The sequence below is a fragment of the Ctenopharyngodon idella genome, chromosome 17, assembly GCF_019924925.1.
Source record: "Ctenopharyngodon idella isolate HZGC_01 chromosome 17, HZGC01, whole genome shotgun sequence".
Taxonomy (NCBI): Eukaryota; Metazoa; Chordata; class Actinopteri; order Cypriniformes; family Xenocyprididae; genus Ctenopharyngodon; species Ctenopharyngodon idella.
In genome coordinates this window covers 34,686,430-34,702,500 of record NC_067236.1, presented here as the reverse complement: position 1 = coordinate 34,702,500, position 16,071 = coordinate 34,686,430, and the positions used below count along the sequence as shown (strand labels likewise).

General features: G+C 36.1%; 2 protein-coding genes across 4 annotated transcripts; one reads left to right on the top strand and one right to left on the bottom strand.

The window, feature by feature from the left end:
* On the top strand, positions 1-4,225 carry ccr6b (chemokine (C-C motif) receptor 6b). Of its 2 annotated transcripts, none has more exons than XM_051868341.1 (2): positions 1-75; positions 1,544-4,225. In XM_051868341.1, the coding sequence occupies exon 2, from the start codon at positions 1,559-1,561 to the stop codon at positions 2,624-2,626; it is 1,068 nt and encodes a 355-aa protein (XP_051724301.1). In that variant the 5' UTR covers positions 1-75; positions 1,544-1,558; the 3' UTR covers positions 2,627-4,225. The 2 variants fall into 2 exon arrangements, with proteins under 2 accessions (XP_051724301.1, XP_051724299.1); XM_051868339.1 differs by having other exon boundaries at positions 60-143.
* A 463-nt stretch (positions 4,226-4,688) lies between these two features.
* Positions 4,689-15,812, bottom strand: zgc:113142 (uncharacterized protein LOC503524 homolog). 2 transcript variants are annotated; one of them, XM_051869215.1, is made up of 6 exons: positions 14,368-15,812; positions 11,991-14,189; positions 10,577-11,024; positions 9,828-9,980; positions 8,594-8,727; positions 4,689-6,170 (listed from the first exon to the last, which is right to left on the bottom strand). In XM_051869215.1, the coding sequence occupies exons 3-6, from the start codon at positions 10,959-10,961 to the stop codon at positions 5,808-5,810; spliced, it is 1,035 nt and encodes a 344-aa protein (XP_051725175.1). In that variant the 5' UTR covers positions 10,962-11,024; positions 11,991-14,189; positions 14,368-15,812; the 3' UTR covers positions 4,689-5,807. The 2 variants fall into 2 exon arrangements, with proteins under 2 accessions (XP_051725175.1, XP_051725174.1); XM_051869214.1 differs by having other exon boundaries at positions 11,991-15,812.
* Between the last annotated feature and the right edge of the window lie 259 nt (positions 15,813-16,071).

Here is a 16,071-nt window from a genome sequence, read left to right as displayed (position 1 = left end):
CCACATGATCTCACATATGGGCTGGTCTACACAAACATAAAGGAAGAACTCCACACTGAAGCAGGAGCTCCACAGGTGAACTGGTGAAATATTCCTCTCGTCTCAAATCAATCAGAAGAACTTTAAAGAAGAGTCGAATTGAGGTACAGAATTTTAAACAGATATTAATTTGATGAAAGTACATCTGTTCACAGTCGATTATACAAAAATGTGCTATTAGAACTATGGAAAAAATGTGAAAATGTCGAAGTTTGGACATAATGATTGAATATTAGATTTGTGTCATCTCATTTATTTATAAAATGGTTTATTCAGTACAGATAGTTTCAAAGCAGCTTCACGTTAATAAATAATAAATAACAGTGTTAATGTACAGTTCATCATTTGTGAAACAAATTAAATTTCAGTAGTGTCATTATTCAGCTCAAGTCAGTTCAATAACAGTGTCAATGTTGCAAAGTTAATGTCATTCCCATCTGAATCAGTGCAGTTAAATCAATAATATTAGTCAATGTTTATTGTCTATTAAACCGCAATTTCTGTCTATGCTTTATACATTGGGATAAATTGTGCCTGTGCATGGGTTTCTTAACAAAACAAACATTTAATTTTTCCCTCATTACTATGTTTTAATGAACGAGTTGGAGTGAGTAATATTTAAAACGTGAAATGTTTTACTTAAAAAGAAGTAGATGCGTTCAGAATGTGCAGAAATATACCTGCAGTACTGTGTAAGTCTGGTAGTGGGTAAACATAGCTCGTGAAACAAGACGCACATTTTAAACCAGGACACAAACGCCTTTCATTTATGGTAAATATGACCGTGGTATCATTATCTTATCTGATATCTGTACAGAAGCAACCATGATGCAGAAATATTTGCATAGCTTCCCTCTCACTCATGCAATTAGGCAAAACTTGTAATCCCTCGTAAAAAAGTAAACTTTAACATAATTTTAGCGTACTTATTGCAGACATATTATAAAAGAATATAGTGTGGACTCCATGTTAAGTGCAATGAAATGAAACTGTATTATAGTTTAAATTTATATTATTAAATGCAATTAGTTGAACTTTTGAGAGTTTTTTTTTGACAGACCCTCTTCTTCATATGTAATTCCATAATTACGTCTATTTAAATCTGGTTAAAGTGTACTGCTGAATGTACTGACAAGCATTTATAGTAAACTAAAATATACTTTAATATCATTTCCGTTATGTATGTTAGTAAACACAGCAATGTACTTCTTTAAAGCACTACAAAAGATTAAAACAGTGATTTAAAATGTACTTCAAAGTAAAACTTACTTTGACATTATTGTAAAGTACACCTTGTGTAAAGTACTCAAGTGTAAGAAACATAATTGTGAAAGTGTACTCTCTTTTGTTTCGTTAATATTATCTGCAAGTACAGTAAAGATTTAAAATACACTACAAGTGCCCATTCAATACAATTAAGTGCACTTCTTTTTCACAATGCATGAGCTTCTGTCTGATATATTGCTCTTTTTAATTTCTCTCCGTCTGTCTCTTTCCTCTCAAGGTCACTCATACAGTTATGATATCTGACTATGAATATGAGTATGCTAATGACACTTATGATGATGCGGATGCAGAGCCTTGTAACCTGACAGGTTTCCACGAGCATGACCTGACCATCCAAACGTACATCTACTCTCTGATTTGTGCGCTCGGCCTGGTGGGCAACATTTTGGTCCTCCTAACGTACTCCTTCTACAGGAAAGCAAAATCCATGACCGATATCTTCCTGGTTAATGTGGCGTTGGCGGATCTCCTGTTCGTTGTCGCCCTGCCGCTGATCATATACAACGAACAGCACAGTTGGAGCATGGGCACATGGGCTTGTAAGTGTCTGAGAGCCGCCTACAGCATCAACGTGTACAGCAGCACGCTCCTGCTCGCCTGCATCAGCGGCGACCGCTACGTCGCCATCGTCCAAGCCAGGCGATCGGTCCGGATTCGATCGCAAGCTCGGGCGTACAGCCGCCTCGTCTGCTCGGTCATATGGCTGCTTGCGGTTATTTTGTCTTTGCCTACGTTCATGTATTACCGGGTGGAACAGAACGAATGCATCAACATCTTTGAGATGGCCGAAACCGCCATGCTAATGAAGATCCTGATTCCCAGCATGCAGATGGTCGTAGGGTTCTTGGTGCCATTGATGGTCATGACATTCTGCTACTCGTGCATCATGGCAACGCTGCTCAAAGCGAAGAACTTCCAGAAGCACAAGGCGGTCCGAGTGGTTCTGGCAGTGGTCCTTGTTTTTGTCCTTTGCCATCTGCCTTACAACGTGGCGCTCCTGGTCTACATCAGTAAACTGTTCAGTGAGAGAAACTGTAAGAGAGAACAGCTGACTCTGATGACGCTGTCCATCAGCAGGAGCGTGGCCTACCTTCACTGCTGCCTAAATCCCATTCTCTACGCCTTCATTGGGGTTAAATTCAGGAGCCACTTCTGTCAGATCCTACAGGACTTGCGGTGCCTGGGGAAAAAGTACATTTACTCGGGACGCTCCTCTCAGCAGACCTCTGAGCTGTACATATCGGCAAACAAAACTGTCGTTGGACGCAATCATGACAACCAGTCATCATTTTCAATGTGACAATGTAAAACTTCCGACTGATTGCTGTGTGGTTGTTCTCAAGAAAGCAGAGAATGATCTTGTGTATAATTTACCAAAATGAAACTGAAGTACTGTTATGAAAAATATACTGTGTATTTTGGTAACACTGTGAAATAATGTCCCATTAGTCAATGCATTACCCAACAACGAGCAATACATTTGTTACAGTAAGGGATTATTTACACCCAAGAAGACGTGTAATAATCTATGTTAATGTTAGTTAATAAAAATATAACTATTCGTTGTTAGTTCATGTCAGCTCAGGTCCATTAAATAATATTAACATACAACAGGTGATTTTAAAATAATGCATTAGAAAATTAACATTAAGATTGACAAAACACTTCTAAAGAATTTATTATTGTTAAACATTATTGTCAAGTGTTACCAAACTTTCTTTTGAAATTACTGACATGAAAGAGATGCGAAATATTTTTGTATGTAAGCAAAATTTTGCGTTTTCTTCATTGTTCAGATATTCAGATACTTTTTTACAGTAACTTTACTGTGGTCCAACTACTATAACTCATGCCTAATTTGCAAGGCAAATGCTTTTCAGCCTTGTCAACAATGTGGTATTAAACCATATGAGTCTAGAAATGTGTGAAGGTAAAAATATATTAGGCTTGTAAATGGCTCAATATAACATATTATAGCAATAATCAAAACAAGCTTTAAGAAGAAAACCAAAACATTTAAACATTATTACTAAAGCCTACTGTATCATATTCTATATGCAAATTTCTAAGGCATCAACATGATCAAAACTTTGCTGATAAACCGGTCACACACAATCTCCTACAGTCCTTCTGTTGTCTGATTGATACTGGAGACATTTTTTTTTTTTTATCAAGTAAGGTCTTTTAGTGTAATTGTAAAAACATCCACCTTTCGCTTGTACTTCACATGTCTTTCTGCTGTGAAATATTTACTGATATTCATAAAGTAAACATAAGAACAACTTTTATATTGTTAGTAATATTTCAAGTTGAAATACTGGATTGATTCAACTTCAGTTTACTTGATTATCCAGTTCAAATGTGAGTATCAAATATGATCTTCATCTTTTGAGGAAGGTTTACTTGTTCATCTCTCAATCATCATTGTATTGTATTGCATTATATGTTTTAAAACTACAGAGATTTGATCATAAAACTGAGCATTTAAATATCACCTTACTAAGACACATTATTGGCAGATATTGATATTTATATGCATTGAATGTCAGTATCTGCTATAGTGTTATAAAGATCTCATTGATTTACAAGAATCAGAATTTAATTTTACTTTTGGTCCATATTAATATCAGCATCTGCACCGAATTGAATATTTCTGCTCAGTTTGTGCCTCTGAATAAAAAAAATTAATGTGTTTTCTCCTCTTCGAGTTTTGAGCTCCATATTCTCACTATATCAGACTATATGAGCCATTAAAGCCTGCTGTATAAAATGTTATACTCAAAAGACATGCATTTTTAATATATATTTTGTCTAAGTTTTAATAAAGTGCTCAATTTCAAAAATAATAAAAAAAATATTTCTGACTGTTATTGCTGGAGTTGTTGAATGGACAATAAAGTTCCACTGTTTAATCATGAAATTGTGACAGTGCTCAATGAGATCTGCTGGACAAGTTTGTCAAATTGATCAAACAATGTTGTATTTTGTAGTATTGTAGTCTTGACTCTTCCTCTGGAGTGTTAGACGGGGACTTTTGGCCCTGTGGTCAGAAAGGAGGCCTAAACATATCTTCAAAAAGTTTGGATGGGGGCCAATGACACACTTCTTCTTCCTCTGAGTATAAATGTACCTCCGCTTACTGAAAGTAGTGGGATGATTATCTAAATCTAACTAAATGGGCCAGAGAGCAAAAAACTTGTATACAGAAAAGCATATAAATGAAACGATATGACTTGACCTTGAGTAACATCATATCCATGAAAGCAGGAAATATTATAGGATGAAAACCCTCATGGTGAGAGCGGCTCTTCAATCATCACTACAAAACACAAGTTCTCTTTTCAGTAGATTTATCTATTTAAATTATGCTTGGCTCATTTCCTCATACTACACAAGTAAACAACACGCTGAATTTGCATACATACACGGCATCGTAAATCCCCGAAATTTACATTCTCTTCTGCTCACCGAAACTACATTTATTTGATAACAAATACAGTAAAAACAGTAATATTGTGAAATGTTATTACAGATATATTTGAATATATAGTAAAGTGTAATTTATTCCTGTGATCAAAGCTGAATTTTCAGCATCATTACTCCAGTCTTCAGTGTCACATGATCCTTCAGAAATCATTCTGATATGATGATTTGATGCTCAAGAAACATTTATGATTATCAATGTTGAAAACAGTTGTGCTGCTTCAGATTTTTTGTGAAAATCTGAAAGAATCCTAAAAATATTGCATTACAATATTTTTAGGATTCTTTGATGAATAAAAAGTCGTTTTGAAATGTTTTTCTTTTTTTTTTCCTAACAATGTAGATGTCCTTACTGTCACTTTTGATCAATATAATACATCCTTGCTGAAAAGTATTCATTTCTTTCTTTCAAAAAAAAAGATACAAAAAAAAAAAAACTATTAGACTATTTTAATGTGCCCTTGTTGTGTAATTATACAAATAAGTACTGAGTAATATTAATTAATAGTTAGTTGCTTGCATTTATGCATAATTTCCTGTGATTACTATAGTAAGTACATGTGTAACAGGGACACTGTAAAATAAAGCGTTACCAAATTCTTATACTGACCCCAAACTGTAAACGTGTATTTTAAGGTTAACTGATCACCTTTTTTCACCCTTTTACCTTCACTCGTTTCAATGATCCTGTGGTGCTGTTGTAAAGTATAAATAATAGTTTCTCTCTAATTAAAGGAGGATGAATTGGGAAAAAAAAAAAATATATATATTTGACCTTAAAATCCTTAGCTATGATAAATTCTTCAGCAAGATTTTGTCATAAAGACTTATTATTTTACTCAGACAAAGAAAAGGGAAAGAAGTACAGAACACAAATGTTGCTTCAGTACATTGTTTGTGAACAGCGGTCCAGGAAAACTTCGTAACATGTTAGAGTTCATCAGTCTTACAGCAACAATCAGGATCTGAGTCATGTAAAGAAAGCTCTCCTATTCTGATTATGAGTAAAGCATTAATTTACGCTTGTGGTACATGGAGCTCATAAGAAACACAGAATCAGTGATGCATGTGGGGAGAATAGGGCATATGTAGAAAAACAACTTATCTGTCCAGGAAACGAGCAGGTATCGGGTTTGAGGTTTGGAAGCAGTGAGAGCGTGCAGCATGGCATTGATAACTGAAGTGCAATCCTTAAATCCTGAAGTGCACACTGAGTGAAAATATTCACATGCCATCTCAATGTACTTCTGGTTGAACATTAGTTTACGTGCATCGTCAAATTCATCCCATATGTCCTGCGGTGCTTTCTTGCACAGAATATTTGTGGCTGCACCAAAATTTCCAGGTTGAATAATGCTGACCTACAAACAAACAATAAATAAAAACAAAGTACCATGTTCAATGTCCTATTTGTAATGGATACTTAATCAAGAAATAGATTACAGCATGTTTTAATTATATTATAATTATTACTTTTTTTTTTCTTGGTTCACAGTCATTTTATGTGTATGAATTGTACAATAGCAAATACTGTTGAATTTAACCCTCATGCACTGTTCAATTTCTGGGTACACTCAACTGGACCCTAATTGGATTCAATACAATCCCCCCCCCCCCCCCCCAAAAAAAAAAAAAAAAAAAAAAAAAAAAACACCATACAATCAAGTACAAATAATTAACTTTTAATATCAATACATTTCACACATTACAAGGAATAAATATCTGAATTTATGATTTATAAAAATGTTTTAACCCCTATTTTTAAGACTGCCCCTCCCCACCTCCTGGGGAAATTTGTGATTACACATTTATAACTATAATATCTTGGTCCAAACCTAAAGTAATCTTGACAAACTATATCATTTAAAAGCTTTCAGACTAGTTTTCATATATGGTGACTGATTTTCAAAAGAAATGACAGCAATAGATAAATCGCGATAAATTCTTCATTTGTGATGTGGTGCCAAACTTCATAAACTTCTATAACTTTTTTTTAAAGTTTTACAACTTTTACTTGTACAATAATCTGTGAAGTGTTCCCTTTAAAAAGATACCAAACGTAAGTCTGTGCTCTGAAGTATTCAAGATTTTTAACAATTTAAGTTGGAAAAGTCATTTTCAGACAGTTAACAGTTAAAACAACTTTTTATTTTCACAAATTTTAAAAATAAAAATGTGTTAAACTCAGTAAGACACTGGCACTTCAGTACTAGAGTTGAGGAGTTCAGACATACAACACAGAAGTGTTTTGTATTTTGGGTCTGTACAGATTTTGAATAGCTGTCTATATGGGTCAAATTGACCCACAAACAGTAAGATTGAATAAAATTTCAGTATGTTGAAACATGGCATGCATGTTCATTACCCTAAATGAGAAAAGGTCACAAAATTTCAAGAAAAACAACATTGTATAATTGTATTTCAGATAGACTGAAAAAAGAAACGATAGCTCATTTTTGCCATATGTGGCTGACAAAATATTTTTCTGTATTGAAATAAGTAATGTAATAACAAGAAATGTTATGTTGGGTCTGTACAGTTGCCTTAGAACATTAAAATATGCTAAATAAACCAGCGAACATCATGAACGTAACAGTAATTTTATGTGTATATGTAAAAACACACCAGCATGTTGAAACTTTGCATGCATATTCATGACCCTAAATGAGAAAGTCACAAAATTTCAAGAAAAAAAAAAAAAAAAAAAAAAAAAAAAAAAAACACAGGTTAACTGATGTTTCAGTCAACTCAAAAATCGATACGGGTCAAACTGACCCACAACAGTACACAAGGGTTAAAATAGTGATTTATCTTGATTTATGTGATTTATAGTATTGGCCAAAAGGGGATATTTGTTTTGAATTAACCCTACAAGTTTGATTAAACCATCAAAATATGAGGAAAATATTTTATATTTAAAAAAAAAGAAGAAAAAAAAAAAACAGCTATATGTATGAAAAAAAAAAAAAAAAAAAAAAAAGAGCATACACTGACTATGACATAATCAGTTATTAAAGGAATAGTTCACCCCAAAATGAACATTTTGTCATCATTTACTCACCCTTATGTTCTTCCAAACCTGTATGATTGTTCCAGTAGTATTTTTTTCCTACTATGGAAGTCAATGGCTGCCGTCAACTGTCTGGTTACCGACATTCTTCAAAATATCTTCTTTTTAGTTCAACAGAAGAAAGAAACTCATACAGGTTTGGAACAACATAAAGGTGAGTAAATGATGACAGACTTTTCATTTCTGGGTGAACTAACCCTTTAACATTTTGTTGGTTCTCTCTTTATGCATGTGTTCATAATTTCTTTGTATGACAGCCTTGCCAAAAATTATGTCAGCACAATTTGGAATGTTTCATTGTGTTATCACAAATAATACAATTGACTCCAAAGACAATCAACGCAATATGCTTACAAAACATTTAACAAATTTTAAATAACATTTGAATAAAGGATGAAGATGTCTTTTTTTTTTTCTTTTTTTTTTTGGCCACTACTGTATCTACAGTTTATCTTTTATGGCTTGCCTGTCTGATGAAGGCCTGAAGTTGGTCGAAATTTACATTGTTTTGAAGAAATATAGTTAGACTGCATGTTGCACTTTTTTCTGGAGTTGAAATTGATTTTTTGTGTGTGTGTGTCTTTGTGTTATACCTTCTCAACAGTTAATTGAGCACATTAAAATTAAAATTACAATAATTAAAAATTAAATAATGATCAAAAAACAGCCCACTTAGGTCAGTAGATGTGTGAGTGTGAACGCATCAGTCCTTACCTTAACTCCAAAACTGGCCATCTCTACTCTCAAGCAGTCTGCGAACGCTTCCAGTCCCCGCTTGGATACACTGTATGCTCCCATGTTCAGACAATTGAAGAAAGAAAAGATACTTGACACATATAACATACGACCTAAGAATGAATGATGAAATTAAAGAGAGTAGTAAGTTTAGTTCACTTCAGAATTCAAATTTCCTGATAATTTACTCATCCTCATGTCATCTAAGATGTTCATGTCTTTCTTTCTTTAGTCAAAAAGAAATTAAAGTTTTTGAGGAAAACATTCCAGGATTTTTCTCCATATAGTGGACTATATGGAGAAGTACTGTATATAGGGCTATATAGTAGAGCTCTTTGAAGCTGCACTGCAACTGACATTTGGACCTTCAACCCGTTGAACCCCAGTGAAGTCCACTATATGGAGAAAAATCCTGGAATGTTTTCCTCAAACCTTCATTTCTTTTCTACTAAAGAAAGAAAGACATGAACATCTTGGATGACATGGGGGTGAGTAAATCATCAGGAAATGTGAATTCTGAAGTGAACTAATCCTATAAAAGTACATATTATTACCTAAAGTATTACAATCGGAGTACCTAATATTTAAGTGGTTGGCCGAAGCAAATAATTTAAAAATGCCAAATATAAGCGAGGAACGGCAGCACCTGAGCACAGATACCAGCATAATCTTTAAAGTCTGCATGAACCGGAAGTTGTGATGGTCTTTCCCTATTGTGCCTTATATCCGAGTGAAACTGCTTCTGGAACAAGAACAAATGTAGGGCAGGGCTGGATTTTGTCCATGGGGAATTGATTGGATGGTCCTTTTTATTCATGTTTTTAACAGTTTATTTATTTGTGAAAAACACTACACTACTGTATAACAGAATCAAAACATAAATCTGTTTATTTTACAGACATATTTTCAATAAAGTGCAAATTATTTTTCATATTGATTCATTTTACAATTAATTATTTCTAGTGTAGTAAATATAAATCTAAATGTCATTGCAGTCATTTAGCCATGCATGTTATTCAAATAAAAGTGTAATATCATATTGGCTTTAAATCAGCCACCCTGCTCTCTAAAATAACAGTCATCAAAAAAATACATATTGGCCAACCACTAGTAAACATTACCTTTTGAAAGGATGACACCCCAATGACAGCTTATGAAGGAATAAATCAATCAACAATGACTTTAGTACATCAGAATAGAAGGCATCAATGACCTTTGGATGCTCTAACAAGTGACAAGAATGGGATGGTGACTCTGATGGCACCAAACAGGTTAATATCAGCCATCTTCTGGAAGTCCTCAGCTGTACTCCACTCGGTCTCTCCCCAGTCACTGATGCCAGCATTATTTACAACGGCATAGAGGCCTGAAAATGTACAATATAGAGAGAAAAAGGGCATTCAAAGGGGTTTTCAATCTTGAAATATTAAAGAGGCCATATTACGCCCTTTTACAAAGTCTTGATGTTGTTTTTGTGCTCTACTAGAACAGGTTTTCCTGCTTGAATGTTGATTATTTTCCTCATATTCTCCATTGTTGCAGCTCCTCTCTTCCCAGTCTGTCAGTAATGCTCTGTTTAGTTCCTGTCTCTATGAAGCCCCTCCTTCTGAAAAGCACAATGTGCTCTGATTGGTCGGCTGGGGCAGTGTGTTGTGATTGGCGTTTGGAAAATGTCCCGCCCCTTACCATAACCGCCAGTTTCAACACACTACTAACTAACTCAACCAGGCCCCGCCCCTTTATTCTGGGTATGAATTATTTAAATGAGGAATATTGTGAAGAAAACTCAAGATGGAGGCGTTTCAGGAGTTCAGAAACACTGACACTGATATGGAGAGGAACTGGAGCTTTTTCAGGCTCAAACAGCAACATTACACACTAAAGACAGATGAACATGGGAAAAAGCATACTAGGTCCACTTGAAATATTATTATGCCTTGTAAATAATAGTGTTTAAGTTACCTTTCTCTGGCAAGTTTGCTTCCACAAAATCTTTGACCAAGCTTACATGTTCATCTTTGGTTACATCCAGCTGGAGAACCTTCATACGATCGGAGCCTTCTTCAACCAGACTCTGAGCTCCGGGACCTTCAGGCCATAAACATCCAGCAAACACCGTGAAGCCCATGCTGTCCAGTTTCTTTGCAAGGTGATGTCCAAACCCACTATCACAACCTGTTACCAACACTGCCCGGCCAACTCCATCCGACAAGTTATTTCCCGCCTGGCGTACTGTGTTAGCCAAGAGCACGAAGCAGGTGACGAGACCAACATACATGCATATATGATCACCCAGACAGCTGTAGGAAATGAGCAGGACAGTCATGCTGAGTAATACTGGCTTCATTGTGAATTAGGAGCTCACAAACTCAACCATCCATGAGTTCTGAGTGAGAAACCTAGGAATTGACTAAAACAAAAAAATGACCGAAATTAGCACCGAACTCCATGTGGATTAAGGAACATCACAATTATTAGTAGTTTCATAAGAAGACATATGTAATAAACATGCAGAAATGTTACAACAGTTTATTTTTATTTTACCTTGATCTGTTGACATGAAAAACACACACACACACGCACACGCACACGCACACAAAAAGATGAGTAAGATTGCACTTTACCATAACTAGGTCATGCACAAAAAAAGATTGATCCGCTGATTAAGAGTTGCCATGGATTCATTTACTGTAAATTACAGGGTGTGATTGAAGATAAGCAGCAGATATACCTACACACAGGTTCCAGTGTGTGGTCTGATAAACATATTCCAATGTTTATTCACAAGAATAATTTAATTTATAATAATTTACAATAATTTGTGTCCATTCTTGCATTTTTTTTAAAGGGAAGCTTGACACAACCTTTCACAATACATTTAGATAATTTATTGCTATTGACTACTCTTTGAGTTTGATAATATTTTTTAGAAAATAAAATAATACAAGGCCAAATTGGGAGGCTAATTCTCCATGGGTTCCTTCAGGACATTTATGACCTGTAGTATTTTAGAAAGGCAGTTTTTCCATTTGTGAGTAAAATACGGACTGTGGTTAACATTGCTACAATTACAAAACATCCCTTGTACTGTAAATACAGACTACAATGTCCTTATTCCAACTTACATTTTAAAAATACACAGAAGCTTCAAAATGTAGGCTACTTTTTACCTTTATTAGCTTTTTATTCTTTTAAGTAGAGAGAAACAGCACAGAGAGTTATGTCTTAAATATCTTAAAGGTGATTACATTGATTCATGGTTGTACTGTATGATCTTACGCCACAAAGAAATCAATACTGAAAACAGACTTGTTCTGACACAAAATTATACAGTGAACACATTATTTTTATATTGCTCTTCAGGTCACTTACTCACCCCCCTCCTTGCTAGCTTTGCTGTTTGCTGTCTCTAAGTCATTTACAGGCTTAAACTAAATATATGAGGATCAAATTGCTTTAGTGTAGGCCTCTGAAAGCAGCCTTCAACAAACTATTAATTTCAGCTGAACACCTCGTTTGCTCTTCTCTCCTCCCAAGTGTTAATTAAATTCAAACACTAGGAGGCGCTAGAGAGTCAGCGTTCGGAAGGCGGCATGTTTTAAAATGATTCTTTTGAGCTGTTTTTTTTTTATGTGAACGTTGGCAGAAACAATTTAATAAAGAACCGACTCTTTCATTCATGTCGTCAGTAAGGTGTTCCCGTTTGATTTTAACTTTATTTCAATAAGCATCGATTTAATGTTCTTTTAAATTCACGATTAAAAACACTTACAAAGCTAACAGGCTAATTTGTCTAGAGTATACTGAGTCACTTAAAAAGAGCTATTTTTAAACAATAATCATGTTTGTTTGTAATCAAAATGTGTGTGTATCTTCTATTACAGTGTTTCTCAACCACACTCCGGGAGGCCCACCAACACTGCACATTTTGCATGTCTCCTTAATTAAACACACCTGATTAGGGTTATCAGCTCATTAGTAGTGACTCAAAGATCTAAAATGGGTGTGTCAGACAAAGGAGACATGCAAAATGTGCAGTGTTGGAGGGCCTCCAGGAATGTGGTTGAGAACCACTGTTCTATTATACAAAGAGAATGTAGTCATGTGCAAGCATTACCTGGTTATTAGGAAATAAATTGTGATTGGACTGCAGACAGTCGACAGGAGACACATTCACAGCCTGTTTTAGGCTGCCCAAACAAATATCGCACCACATTAAAGCAAATAGTTATGAAGGAGAGCTTTAGCTTTTTTACCTACTGTACATTTCAGTCTTGCCTTGTGGAATCTTGCCTTGCGCCTCGTGGAGCACTTTTGTGCTGAACATGAACATTTAAGAATAACGAATGTATATGCTTTCCCGCAATTGCCAGTTACATCTCACAATTCTGATTTGTTTCCCCCTCAGAATTGCATTATATAAACTCGCAATTGTGAGTTTGTGTCACAATTCTGTTTTTATATTATTATTTTTTTTAATAAATATGGATTATATAGATTTTTTTACATCATTATTAGAGTCATTCCATGAAACCGGTATGATTTGAGTCCCTCTGACCTTTTTTAGTGTATTTTATCTATTGGGTCACCAAAATATATTTTTAAAAGCTTTTTGTATTAATTGAAATGTCTCCTTTAATAATGTTTAAAAACATGACATAGATTTTATCTTTATATTAGAAATTATTTTGTTTTTTTCAGTTGACACCACCTATTTTATCATGTCCCTCAAGGCCTTCTATGAAAGTGTACTTGAAAGTGTACTTTACTTTTTCTAAGTAAATTCATGATTATTCATTAAAATCACATTATTTAGTTCTGTACCTCAGTAACCCCTCAACCCCGTTACACAAACCATTCTCCCCCTATAAAAATAATGAACTGATACTTATGTGACATCATTAATAGGAAGTGACATCATAGAAGTCTTCTGAACAACACTGTGAGCAGACGCAGGCAAGTTACCACCTTTTAATAATTATAACTTAATTATGTTGTGAAATTGTGTTTGTCAAGCTTAACGACTCAACCCCGTTACATCAATTAAAGATAGAAAACTATTACTTGTGAAAATTATCTTTGTTATTTCAACATTATTCATGATTTCTTAATATCATGCATGCCATGTGCTCTCCATTTGTCCAATATTCGACCCTTGGGTGGCATGGCTTCCTGGAAGTTGTTCAATGGCGCAGTCACTGGATCAGTGAGGAGGGAGTTGTGAGGCTTTGGTCTTGCTGAAGGCTTCTATTAAATCATGATATTCTGGTGGGGAGATTGGGGACTGAAGCAGGAAGTACCTCATCAGTGGAAGCAAGAATACTCTTATTGGCAAGGGGTTGGATACAGTTCAGCATGCACGAGTCAGACCATTGGGTGATTTGATTACCAGTCCAAGATATGGTGGGGTTATGTTGTTGTAGCCAGGGGAGACCAAGGATAATAGGGTTCTGAGGTGATTCAATGAGGAAAAATCTGATGGTTTCTTGATGAAGGGCTCCAGTTTGCAAAGTGACATCTTCAGTAGTGTACTGAATGAGACCAGACCCTAGAGGGCGTCCATCTAACGCTGCCACTGCCAACACAGAGTTACATGGGATTAGAGGAATGTTGTGAGTTCTGGCAAAGTTTGCATCTATCAGATTAGCAGCTGCCCCAGAATCAATCATGGCCGTAGTAGTGAAAGATTTACCACCGCAAGTGAGTACCACAGTTATTTCAACATTTTGGGATGATGGAGAATAAGTACTCACCATAGCGGGGTTTCTTTGAGGTGGACGCATGGGACAGGAAGCTCTCAGGTGCCCAGGTTGCCCACAGTACAAGCAAAGTCTCTAACGCACACAGTGTTCTCTTTCTTCTGGTGATAGACGGGCTAAACCAATCTGCATGGGTTCGGAATCGGATGTGGTTGCTGGCAGAACAGCTGAGAGGGTTGAAGGGTCTCTGGTTTGGAGCCTGGAGCGAATCAAATTGTCTATACGAATGGCCAGGTCAATGAACTGATCTAAATTCCTTCCCTCATCACGACAAGCAAGTTCTGACTGAAGATCCATATTCAATCCCTTCCGAAACAGCCACTTAAGAGTGTCATCCACCCAGCCGGTTTGAGCTGCTGGTGTTCGGAAAGAGAGAGCATAGTCCGCTGCAGTGCGCTTCCCCTGTCGCAGCGCTAGTAACTGTTCACCCGCCTCTTTATCTCCTTCTGGATGTTCAAAAATCTCCCGAAATCTCTGAAGAAAACTGTTGAAAGTTGTAAAGGTTGGTCTACCCTCATTCCAGATGGCCGTGGCCCACTCTAACGTTCTGTCAGTTGACAGTGAGCAAACAAATGAAATGTGACTCTCCTCAGTGGGATATAACGTGGGTTGCTGAGACACAAACAGTGAATACTGAAGCAAAAAATTTAACATTTGGTTAGAGAGCCATCAAACTTTTCTGGGAAGTTGAGGCCAGGGCTGGTTGTGGTTGTGGTCATGGTCACGGAGTTAGATTCGGGTGTTGCTGAAACTTGGCTTGCTTCGGAGGAGGTTAAGCGAAAACTCTGCAGCGTCTTAACTAATTCTTCCGTGAGTGAAGTCAGACGGTTAAGCTGTTGTTGATGTGCCACTAGCACATTAGCATGAGCTGAAACCTCTGTGGAAAGACGATAAAGGGCCGCTGGATCTGGGTCAGGCGAAGTTTTCTGTAATGAGGAGTCATTGGAGTTGGGATCCATCTGCGGCTTTATTGTGAACAATCGTAGTGCAAACAAGCAAAGGTCAATCACCGGTAACAGGTACAAACAAGGCAGAGCAGTATCGTAGTCATGAGGCAGGCAAGTGGTCAGGGCAGGCAGCAGACAGTGAAGCGATAATCCAAACAAACAGAGCAATAAATCAGGGACAGGCAGCAATGGGTCGTAACAAGATAAACAGTCCAGGGTCATACACGAGGAAAACAATACACAGGAAGAAAACGCTCAGGATTGTCAGCCACGGCAAAACAAAACTTTGCATAGAGAAGAGAGAGAGAGCTGCTTAAATAGTCCACCGGATGAGAAACAGGTGTGAGAGTAATCAGCACCAGGTACAGGGAAGGATGGGAAATGGAGTCCACAGGAAAGTCATTACTCAGGTGATAGTGCCCTCTGGTGGCGATCGGAGGGAGCCACAGAGGCTTGTTCTGTGACAGTTATAGAGAGTTTACAAATGACATGATCATGTTTACAAATGACACGTCACAAATGACATGATCAAATAAAAAATGACATTACAATATGAAACTATATATGCAGTATTACTGGACATTTATTTTAAGTATAAAATAAATACATTATATTTAAAGCTAATTGCAATATAGTCAAAAATATACAAATATTTGTTTTTTCAGAGTGTTACTGACTCAATTATAGGGCTTGGTACTGACACAAATTTCATGATTTGATTCGATTTCGATTCACATGCTTGCGATTTGAT

Coding starts and splice junctions, on each gene's coding strand:
- ccr6b (XM_051868341.1), top strand. CDS start 1,559: ATGATATCTGACTATGAATATGAGTATGCTAATGACACTTATGATGAT.
- zgc:113142 (XM_051869214.1), bottom strand. CDS start 10,961: ATGAAGCCAGTATTACTCAGCATGACTGTCCTGCTCATTTCCTACAGC. Junction 9,981..10,576: donor AGCAAACTTGCCAGAGAAAG/GTAACTTAAACA, acceptor GTACATTTTCAG/GCCTCTATGCCGTTGTAAAT. Junction 8,728..9,827: donor ACTTGTTAGAGCATCCAAAG/GTCATTGATGCC, acceptor ATTCATTCTTAG/GTCGTATGTTATATGTGTCA.